This window comes from Poecilia latipinna, unplaced genomic scaffold (genome assembly GCF_001443285.1).
Source record: "Poecilia latipinna isolate Pla-1442-1.1 unplaced genomic scaffold, P_latipinna-1.0 Scaffold642, whole genome shotgun sequence".
Taxonomy (NCBI): Eukaryota; Metazoa; Chordata; class Actinopteri; order Cyprinodontiformes; family Poeciliidae; genus Poecilia; species Poecilia latipinna.
Window position 1 is genome coordinate 327,122 of NW_015113258.1, and position 12,006 is coordinate 339,127.

The window sequence follows — 12,006 nt, forward strand, 5'->3', positions numbered from 1 at the left end:
GCTGAATAAATGTACATATACAGTAAAGGAAACAGTTTGCTGTAGTCTAAACTGAAGATGAACACTGCAGGTAGTCCAGAATTTCAGCAGCAGTTACTTCCGTACATACCTATGCTGTATCCGGGCCTCGATTTGGACCAGAGGTAAAATCGCTTCGAGGACCTTGCTGGCGGAGCCCGGCAGCATTTCCAGCACTTTTTTCTCCACCACCATTTTGTCCACGATTGTCTTGAAGTATTTCAGAGCGCTGACCACCTCCTTCTCGTGCTCCTCCAGTCTGCTAACCTTCTGAGAAGAAAAGTGGATGTGTCATCAAATAGTAGCTTTGGATGCAACCACTGACATTTTCAATGCCAACTAACAATAATTCACCCTTATTATAGTGAGCCAATATATATTTAGTATCACAGTTCTCCAACTCAGTGGATCCTTAAGGATCTTAACTGGGGCTCATGTATAGGCCTGTAACAATAACAAATTGTGATGGACAACAAACTGTCCCAGTAACTATTGCAATAAACGATAACGTTGTTTTTCATACTATTTTCAAATAAGATATTGTAAGTTTTCGCCCCTGAAAGACCAATAAACTTTCATTTTGTTAAGAACACAACACTAAAACTGGGTGACATTTTAAATATCCAAAATAAAAATAAAAAACAGGCGAAAACAATGAATACACAAGGAACAGCAACCATGAATAAAATGGATTCATCTCTGTAAACCAAATTGCCCTTCATAAAACAGTCAGAATGGAAATTGTTGAGCTCATTTTAATTTACCATGAGATTGATCGCTTATTACGACAAGTTCAGTCAGGAATGAAAACCTGTTGGGTTTTAAGATCCTCCTCAGAAACGTAAATAAAAATGAGAACAAGATGTAGAAGAAAAAAACTCATTAACTAATAGATAAAAATAATATTCACGCCATTGATGCGTTTATATCGTCATTTATTTAGGACCAAAAGGAAGGCTGAAGTAGAACTGCACAATAAATCAAACTTCAAATCATCATCGCAGTGCCAGCATGTCATTTTACAACCACGAAGGACTGCTTGGAAGCAGTATTTGGTAAGATACTATATGTCAAGTGTCATGCATTTAAGCTCTCACATTAATAATGCATACGGTCAGTTGGATGGAGTCAATTTACTCTTAGGGCCAACACTAGATGACTTTCTTAAGTAGTCAAGATGCTAAAGCTCAGAGAGAGAGTTTGGAATGTTCTTCGATTTGGAAAGACAAAAAATAATCTAGAAATTGAAGGTTAATCACAATTTTTAGCAGTAGTGATGTAAAGTAATGGTAATTAAATATTCTCCTTGAAAGTGCGTCACCTTAGTCTGAAGTTAAAAAGTTCAGAAGCCGCTGTTATAAGCCTTCTGGTTTCCTTCTGTAAAAATATCGCCGCTGCTGTATTTGCACAATAAATGTAAGGTAAAGTAATTTTATTTATATAGCACATTTTCAGCAACAAGGCAATTCAAAGTGCTTGTGTAGCGTAGTTTCCGAACAATAAGCATCTACATTCTTCACATGCCCTGAAAAATGATGCATGAGCATCGAGAGTGACGACAAAAGAGAGACTGAGGAAGTGATTCAGCGGCTGCTCCATTCCAACACTGATGAAGATGTCTTCAACGGTTGTAGTGTGCAGGAGGAAGGTGAAGGTAGTGATCAATGACTTTTCCTAGGCTATTGAATTTAATTACATTTTTTCTTTTTTTTTTTTTAAAGCAGCCGTATTGCAGGCACTGTTTGGAAAAAGCATTTACACATTTGTGCATCTTACCAGGGCATATTTAATTAAATATAAAATATTTGATTAAAAGTTCATGAAATATGTACCAAAAGTCACAGAAAATCTTTTTTTTTTTTCTTTTTACACAGAAAGAAAAAAAATGTTTCTGTGTAAAAATCCCATGTTACAACATGGGACACTTGCAGTTTATACACACGTGTGTGTACATATTTGTATTTTTTTTTTTTTTTTTGTCTTTTTACAGTTTGTGGGTGTTGCTTATATTCAGGTATGCTCAGTAGTCCGGAAATTACAGTAAACAGAAAGGAGAAATTGAGCACTTTTACATAAAAACAGAAAATCCACAAATATCATTGCACTGGTTTATTTATTTGCTTCCACATTTTCAAAGTGAAGGGCAAACTGAAGTTTTTCCCAAACCACTTTTTGATTCAAATTCTCTGAATATTTGAAGATATGGGCCATAAAGTTCACATTCTGGACATTTTGATACTTACAACGGGATATTATTTAAAAAAAAAAAAACAACAACAACAAAGGCTCACAGAAACCGTGATAGAACATTTCTTATGGTTTTGAATCTACATTTTCAAAACTTTCCAATATCTTGATAACCGTTACCAGGCTACGCCTTTGTTTAAAAGCCTCATTCAAAACAATGTCCCAAGTCTCATTGCATCATTCTGGCAAATAAACTCGCGCGCACTGAACCCTAAAGACGGACCAGAGCTGCTCATTCGGGAAGCAGGGAAGAGTCACTGGTGTCTTTATAAACTAAAACATCTGCTCTAATGGAGCCTGCTTCCATATCAACTGGAAAACTGTGAGAACCCACAGTAAAACTCTCACACAAGGCCACAGAAGGGATACAAGGCCACAGGGGGCACAAAACACAGAACGGGAAAACAACAGACTCCCAAACAAACGGTGTAGGTAGGAAAATATATGGATTTCCCATAAGAGGTGGGTAACAAGGTGCACAGTCACCTTGTTAGCAGGTTTCTCAGTACTCTTGGCTGATGGCTCTGGCTGCAGCTGCTTTGCCTTCTTGGATGGAGTCCTCTTGATCTTGGGCGAGTGGAACTTGTCCTTCAGTATCATGGTGAAAGTGGACAGATGGGATCGTTGCGAATCTGCGGACAGAAGGAAAACAGGAAGTCGAGTGGTCAGTCACGGCGTAAACATGCTTGAGGGGAGAGAATGGAAATGATCTATAAACAGATGGCACGAGCTCAGTGAAGAGCTAAATCCACTATCTCACGATGGCACTCTTGTGAAACTGAGCTAAAGAGAGGATCAGATGTGGACACAAGCGAGATGCCGGAACGAAAGTGGAATCTTAAGACACTGGTGCACCAGGGATTTTTATCAAGTATGTGCAGCATCTGTATTTCATCTGTTCTGTTTGTCTTGGACATAAATCAGTCGGACAGTCAAGGCTCTTCCAGCAGCCCCTACATGTGTGTGAGTCAAAGGCAAGGACAGAACAGTTAAACGTGGCCAGAATGAAAACAATGACATGGTCACGAGTTTACTAGTTAAATTACTTGCCAATTTGATTCATTTACAGAGAACAGAGACAGCTGCATTTAAATAGTGTGATATTCTGCCTAAAAATTGGTGTGGCAGTATGATGCTGTGGGGATGCTTTACTTGGGGATAGGAAACTTAGAACTGATGGGAAGGTAGAGCTTAACCAGGTCCTCCATGATGTTTTTTTTTTTTTGGAGATTGTTAAAAATTACTGATTTTATGGCACTATATTCAAAAAGTTGCAGTAAAAAAAATAACATTTTCAAGTACCTTCTTGAAACAGAACCCTTAATACAAACAAAATCATACAGTGAGGAGTCGTCAAAGTGCAAAAGAAGAATTTTATATTGGTCATTCAAGTCAAAATAAACTGTACACACAGTACAAGCAAATGCTACAGCACATCTTAAAAGATTTTTTTTTTTACAAAAGACAAAAAAAAATACAAATGTCAACATTTAGCGCCGCAAGTTTTCATTTTGCAGGTTCGGCTTTCAAGAGATGCCATGAAACCGGAAGTTAAATTAGAAGGGGGCTAAGCGAATTGGTCAAAATTTGGTCGAGATGCAGTGATTAGTCAGAAAAGCAGGAAATGCAGAAAACGCTAACATTGTCGATCAGTTTACGAAAAAAGTTGCTATGACTGCTGAAAATTGCAAGTCGATGCAAAATTTGAAAGCGACTGAATTTGCATTAATAGTTGCTATGGCAACATGCCGGGAGGACTCTTAATGCAGGCTTAAAGGAGGCCAAGACAAGACAACTGCTGTCCTCAGATGCTCTCCATTCAATCAGACTAAGATTAAACCATTTTCCAAAATAGGAAGGGGAGCCATTTCAGTCTCTGGAAATCTAGTAAAGAGATCCCCAAAAGGCTTATTGCTGCTGTAATTGATGGGAAATGTTCTTATATAAAGTATTGACTCAAGAGGGATGAATAGAGCAATAAAATTGCTCCAAGGTACACAACAGTAGCTTTATTATGGCTAAATGATTCACTAAAATGATGCAACTGAAGAAGTGCCAGCCAGCTGCATTTGAACATTGAGCACCTCTCGATTTCTGCACAATCCTTTGCTCGCTCACTGCTTGTTTTCACCTCTTTCTCCCTCTCTATATCGCTACCCCAAAGTAATTCAAGAGATAAACGCTAATAACAGCACCGGGAGTCAGCAGGAAGTGTGGGTTTTATCAGTGACAAAATTACTCCTCTATCTGCGGTGATCTCCCCTTAGCTCAACGACAGCGGGATCTGGGATTCCGGGGCCAGCGGCGTAAAAAAAAAGAAAAAAAAAAAAGACCAAAACAATGTCGAACACCAATCGACAGCAGGTAAACGGCACACAACACACTTCCAGAGCCACAGCGCGCTTTCATCGGCGCCATCGATCAACAGGCCGTGCACATATCCACCCCTCTGTTCCCGCTCTCCGCCCTTAATCCTCCTCATCCTCAACCCTGAGTGGAAGCTAAAGAGCGCTGAAGCAGCCAAACACGGCTGTGTGTCTCATTAAAAATGTTGATGAGGAACAGTCCCAGCAGCAATTCCTCCTGATCCGGAGATGCAAGAGGGATATGAAGAATGGATTCTTCTTGTTTTACACTGAACAGTCAGAGGGGGGAAAAAAACCCTGTATTTTGCAATTTAGAGCAAAAACTACAAAAACACTGGCTGCTTTGTCAGAGTGAGTGACTTATTTATGCTGCAACGCTGATTTAATAATGTGCAGAGTTACTGGAAATGTACCTCTTGGCACCTCTTTACCTTTAAAATTCATTTGACCTAGTTTTCAGTTTCCAAATGGGCCAAATCAGTCACATGAATATGGGAGCCAAAATTATTCTCCACACATAAATATGCTGCCTTTGCTGGTTCAAAAAAAAAAAACAACAACAAAAAGATACAATTACATCTAGTTTTATAAGTAGTCATTATGTCACCAAACTCAAGCAGAGAAAACCAAAAAAACCATGATATGATTTAGAAAATTGAATGGTAAAAGAAAAAAGTAAAAGTAAAACACCATCTAGTCAGACTGGCAGGATTAAATGAGAGAGGCAGGACAAGATGCTGTGACAACTGGAGAGGGACAACATCCTCATCTCAACTGTCTGAATTGCAATATGCAGTGCAGTATTGCCACATAAAAAATGATGCTTCTCTGAATGAAGGGGTTAGGAGAAAACACTGTAAGGGGATTTTACTTCTCCAGCCAACCTTGTATTATTTATAGGGGTGCGACGGTGGGTCACTATTGTTAACCGCGTATGTGCTGATGTGACCTGGTGTGTGCATCTGTCACTCAGCCGTCTATCACTGCAGAGCAAAAGGGGACAGTTGCTGATTTTCAGAGATTTGCAGAAGTAGATAAGATTGGTTTCTTATGCAAGCATCGGAGGTTCACCCAAAACCAAGGAAATCAGTGGCCAATTTATCACTATATCCCTAATTATGTAGTTTCTTTACATAAATGACAAGCTACTTTTAAAATTTGAATCATATGTCAGATAAACATATGATGGGAATATCACTGGTAAATATTGTGATGACAATATATCATAGTTTTGATAAATCTCCATTTCCTTCTTTCCACTGTTTATCTCTCATGTGAGTGTTCAATGCTCTATGTAACCTTTAGCATCTTAAGGCCCTTTCGCACTGCATGGTCTGGCACGGAACGGAACGGCACGCTTCGGTCCGGTTCCACCAGTACTGCAGCCCTGTTGGGTTTGCATATAACTGAGGGCGGCATCGAAGCTGTACCTGACGTTATTATTTTTGAAACTAAACAATGGTTTCGATGTAGCGGCCGAAGCCTTTTCCTCAGAGATGCGGCGGAAAACTTTCTTATTCCTCGTTGACCGATCTAGCTCATTCTGTACTCGTTCATCAACGAGTAAGCGGAGGAAAAAAATTATCTCATCATGGGACCAGCAGGTAACAGCAGAATATTGAGAGGAATTCATCGCAAATTAAAAATAATAATAAAAATATTAAAAAGAGCACTCTTTACAAAATACAGTAAGAACAGTTTAGTGAGAGCCAGCTAGAACCGATCAACGGCTGACTGCAAAACCACCAACGGCTGACGCTAAACCAATCAGCTGCTGAATTCTAAGCAGCCCCGCTTGGCCGGCCCGATTGGAACCACAGCTCTTGTGGTTCTAAGGAGCCGGATGGAACCGAGTTGGAAGTTCTAATGCAAAAACGGTCAGCCCTACTTTGAACCCGTGTCGTGCCGTTCCGTTCTGTTCCTTGCAGTGCGAAAAGGGCTTTAGTGTCATTTGTGTCAGGCAGGGATATCTATTGCATGAAGACTCCATCCAACGGGCTGAAGAATGAAATCTGTGCAATAATCTGTTCAAAACTCGGGTTGGGGTGTACACTAGAGAAGAGCCATGAGAGCAGACACCGACAGTTTGCTGGACATTCAGTTCCAGCTTACGTAGTCCCAAAAGGACTACGTCCAAGTCTGCAGCTGCGGAGTAGAGCAACGCTGCCATGAGTGAAATGATTCACCACTGTGCTCCATGCAGCTGGTTCGGCAGACATCATGACAGTCCCCGAAGCTTTGCTGTCTGAGAACGGTTCTCTGGACGGAAACGCCTCTCCAACAGAAAGTCAAGCCTCTAGCATGATCGTTACATGGACAAAAGAAATAAAATAAGCTGCGTGAAACAGAGTTGTTGGAGGGTGCAGAGACTAGAGAGGAGGAATACAGTGAGGTTCTCTGTTATGGTCAAGCAGGCTTCTCTGCGTTGGCCATTCAGCAGCCAGGCCATCGCTCCTGCTCTCTGCGGCTTCCTGTCTGCCGCTGGCCAGAGTTGTAAGTGGGTGAGGTCATGGGCTGTAATGTCTCTTGTGCTGAATCGGACCAGTCATGGACTGAGTAAAAGAGTGAAAGAAAGCTCACAGTGAAAACTTTTCTTTCAGTCATCCAGGCAACGATGCAGGTATCGTGAAGTAGCCTACGTTGACGTCAAAAGGGATACATGAGAAAGCCGAGGCTGACTGACGAGCGGATCCAGTGAGATATTGAGCAAATTAAATGTTCTTCTAGCCGTTAATTTTTTTATTCTAAGATACTTGTAGATCTTTAAAAACAAGTACTACAAACCCTGCAAATCTTTAACAAAACACACATTTGTGGTGTGAGAGTCTAGAGAGCATTCAAGCTGCTTAAGGCAAGGTTTTGTTGCACAATCAGTAAACAAACACACACCCAATGTAGAAAATGTGAATGTATTTTTACTAGGTGCATCCACAAACTACAAGTTAAGCAGCATTGACCTGAATACTAATTTAGGTTGACAATAAACCTGATCTCTAACATTGCCAGTTTATTGTCCCATGTTACAGTCTTCATTGTGTATGCCTATACCAGCTTTGATTGGTCAAACTTAAACTCTAGTTTGTCTTCCTAGAAAGTCTGGTTCATTTAGAGAAGTTAGAACATAATCATACTCTGAAGAGGGGGGGAAAAAGCAAACTGTGGTCCGCCAAACAATCTAATTTTCAGCTCAATAGAAGTGAACTCTGGTGCAGTTTGAATGTGAATGTCAAGCGTACCAAAGACCGCTCCAAAAGCACAAAGCAACTGTAGCGCAGGGCATTCTGGGTAGATACAACCAAAACAAACGGGCATGTCGAGCGCTAGCGGGAGAAATGGCTCGTGGTCTTTTGCAAAAGGAAATAAAGATATCCTACAACCGCTAAAATCTGACCCTACTCGTCGTTTACATTTCATGAAGAAGGAAGTTGTGCTCAGTGTTTGATTCAAAGTTTTTTGTGCCATTTCCGTCAGCGGTTCTTGGTCCAGCGCCACCACAGGCGAGGGGGTGGAGAGGTTTTTAATTAGTTTGGATTGTTTGACATAGTGCAGTGTGAACACAAATTTTTAGTCTCCAGACTGCCAGAAGTCTAAACACCCCAAGGCATCCATTTTCAATATTAGTGAGGTATACATGAAGTCAGGTTATGCACAGTGATGTAGCAGCCTGTTTAAAAGAAAGCCTTTACAGCATGTCCAGTTAATTCAAGCTCTGAGAGAGCAAGATTTTCAGTAGATAACAGGAAGGCTGGACAAAATATATTAAAGTTGATTGGCTTTACCCTTTTCCGCTTTCTATCTCTGTTGCAAACTTTGTTTTACAGCAACAGCTACCTTACGCCTCTGATCCTAATAAAAGTGATTAATAACTATGTCTGGAATGCTAGAATGTATCTTTCATTTTGAAATGGCCACAAAATGTTAATCTCTGATGTTAATAACTGTAAGACCAATTCCTGGCAGTGAGTGCAGTTGTCGGGTGGTTGTGCGCGTTTGGTCCAGGTCTGTATAAAAACATTAAAACCGCCAAGTTAAGGTGTTACCCTTCTAAGACAGCTGGTGCATCCATCACAAGTTCCTTCCACCCGTAGAACGGGATGATTGCAGGGTGAAAGGATACAGAGCAGAGGTTGTGATTCGGGTTACACAAACAGCTGCCATCTCCTCCTAAACCTTATGTCTATGAAAGTGTGCGTGAACCCTGCGCTTAAACTGACATGGTTTCCTGGCTTCAGGAGGAGCACAACAAGAGTCTGAAAGGTCATTGTTTGAGCTTTGGAGAAGAGAAAGCAGCTGGTGGAAAAAAACTGATCTGAAAGTATGACTTTAATAAATGCAATTAAAAAAAACACATAAAAATGATTTCAAGTCTCGCTATATTCCAAAGTAATGGAGGACTGTTACTACTCTGCCTAAAGGATGAAAAACTAACAAGAAGAATAAAATAAATCTCTCTCAGATAATTTCATATAACATTTTATATATCATTGCATGCTCTACAATGTATAGTTTTTTCCCCAGTGGAGATTAGGAAAAGCCTTAATTATGTATGAACAATAACAGAGAAGTTAATATGAAAGAGAAGCAGCATGGCCACCTGCTGATTAAGCTGAGCAAAGACTACAAATGTAGCATACCAGAAGAAAGATGTGGATATGTTTTTGTTTTGAACTGACTCCATAGCAACATCTCAAAACGCCGCAAGAGCCATGAGTCAGCTGGTGTCTAACATCGTACAAAGAAAAAGATGCACAAAATCCTACGTCTTGATGCTTGTGACACATATCTGAGCAAAAACCTAAAGAATTCGTCATCGGTAAAGCAACATGTTACCATGGAGACATGTAACATGTTGGTGCAGGCTAGTGAAAACAGTGCTGACCAAGGCATTTTCACTGATTGTCCTTTGCTGAAAATTCAATTCAAAAAAATTACTTTTGATCCCAGATGCAGTTTCCTAAGTTACAGCCGTTTGATTTCCTACATATGAAGGGAAACATTATTTAAAAATCTTCCAAAGGGGAAGATTCAATTTAGTTTCATTATATATTCTTAATAAATAAAATTATAAGTCATTTGCTATTGAATAGTTCTGCTAAACTATGGAGTCAGATGGTGAAGGCACCGTCCTAATCACTACCAGGTTGCACCAACACTAACACTCTGTCTCTAGATGTTTAGTAATGCCAACCTTGGTTTTTTGGCAATATTAAGATGCTGAAGATGGCTTCAAATGTCAACTCTGAAATAACTGTCTTTCAATTAAAATGTGTGGCCTGATATCGCCTCTGCTAAAGTAACTAATTGATGACCGTAACACAGTGGGAAGGCTAGAAACACTAGAATTGTATTAAATAAAGATAAATAATGACTAAAAGTGGAATCAGCACATCAATGTTTTACAAAAACAAAGATTTTAAAGATTTTAAATAAACCCCTCTTAATTCTCTCTATGGGACTTCATTAGTCTTTAATACAGTGAGTGGCATATTGTCCGCAGCAATGAAGAGTGACAAAATATGGCGTGAAACGCAAACAGAAATACCCGCAGAAAAACAGACAAATTAGAAAAAGGGACAATTAAACAGGAAAAATGTGATTCATTATCATTGTGATCATTTCATTTCTTTATTTAGGGATTTCTAAATGTTTGTGTTCAGTTTTTAAAACAGAAAAATTGGTCTCTGACAGAAGACATGCAGGAAATATTATATGTTGCACTTGTAGATATCTAAGGCAAAGTAACACTACTAGAGAGGTAGCAAAGCAGCAGCAGCAACAACAGAAAAAGTCTTGGCACAGAGCACAGCTTACAGCTGATTTACGAAGTAATGGAAGCAGAAGTCCAATGGTGTGTTTTATAGCTTTCCAGCTGTGCTGTTTAGGCATGGTGTTCAATAGAGAGCCACAGGGAGACTCAGTAAGAGAGCATCAGCTTCACTTACTGAGTAACTAAATGACATGAAGTGGATGCTAAGTGCTTAGCCCACTTAACACATATTGTTTTCTGCAAAACAAAATAGTAAATGAGACCATGGAGGGTTTCTACATGGTCCATATACAGTTGGCAATGCATTATACCGATTTCCCCATTAGCATTCTTTATAATGACTTCTGGAGTCAAAGCAAGCATGATGTGTGAACAGTGAGAAAGATTTATCAATACTGCACTGGGATCCAATCAAAGTCTAAATGAGGTGGTTTATATGAGTGCTTGCAGGTTTTACATGAAATATATATTGTTCTGCAATTTTTTTTTCAATATCCAAGGGCACCTGGGTCATTTTGTTTTTTCTTTATCTCGTTTGCGAAAAAAGAAAAAAAAAAAAAAAAATCAACCACAGGCGCTATGGTATGCCGTCAGCGGCTTCCACAAACACGCCCTTCAGCATGTCAATGACTGGCAAAGCAGAACCAGCAGCCGTGGGTCAGCTCAGGAGTAGATATCAGAGCGGGGATGGAGGTCCTCTGTGTGCTGCCGCGCATGAGCACAGACAGCCTGGTCATCCATGACTAACAGAGCGCGCCACACGGTAAAGACGATCTATAACGCAGATCCATATCACAAAGCACCGCATCAGATACTTAACTGCTTGGTGTGATTACGTTCGAGAGTAAAAACAGTTCTTCTAAATTATATCAGACAACATGGTAAACTGAGGAGACAAGCCAAAAAGAAACCATTACATTTACCCTAAACACACAACACCTGGCCCACTTTGTCAGGTTTGTCACCACGGTAACAGGGGAAATATGCATATTTTTATTAGCGCCGAGCGCCAAATAAGTGTAAAAATATGAAAAACAAAAAACAAAAAAAAAAACACCTGAAACCTGTGGTAAGGTTAAACTACAATGTGAAACATGTGACTAGACTAATTATTCAAACACGCAATGTTAGAACAAAACAAAACCAAATCCAACCTAATCCCCAGGTGACGCACCTATGCTTGTTCAGTGTTTGTTTGAAACATCAATACGGATTAAGAAACATATCTTTGCCCATGAAAACTAAACCAGAATTTTAATGGGAAACAAAGCAGCAGCTAATGCCAGTACATTTACTGCCATCCGCATCCACCGTCAGGCACAGTTGCACGGTTATTTTATATGCAGTCTACCATTACAGCAACATGACGAACAAGGCAGAGCAAAGAATAACATACATCATAAATTACAGCCATAACAGCCATTTAAAATAAGCTACAATGCGTGATCTCAGGGTTTCTGAGGTTACAATTCCCCATGCATTTAATATTAAATGCTTGAATGAAATGCAATGGATGTTGTGCAGATATTAAGAGCAGTGGGTGAGATTTCTGCTATACAAAGCCTGTTAGTCATGCATTTAATTAGATTATGCTACAAAGTACTGATA

At 39.8% G+C, this 12,006-nt stretch overlaps 1 protein-coding gene across 9 annotated transcripts in view; it reads right to left on the reverse strand.

The window, feature by feature from the left end:
- The window catches only part of rapgef1b (Rap guanine nucleotide exchange factor (GEF) 1b), a 53,387-nt gene that overhangs the window by 24,332 nt on the left and 17,049 nt on the right, over window positions 1-12,006 (reverse strand). For 8 of the 9 annotated variants that reach the window (XM_015043627.1, XM_015043632.1, XM_015043626.1 and 5 more), the window contains exons 2-3: window positions 2,752-2,897; window positions 110-288 (exon numbers count right to left, since the gene is read on the reverse strand). In XM_015043627.1, coding sequence (XP_014899113.1) covers window positions 110-288; window positions 2,752-2,897 — 325 coding nt within the window. The remainder of the gene's footprint in view (window positions 1-109; window positions 289-2,751; window positions 2,898-12,006) is intronic. The other variant, XM_015043624.1, reaches the window with a different exon arrangement.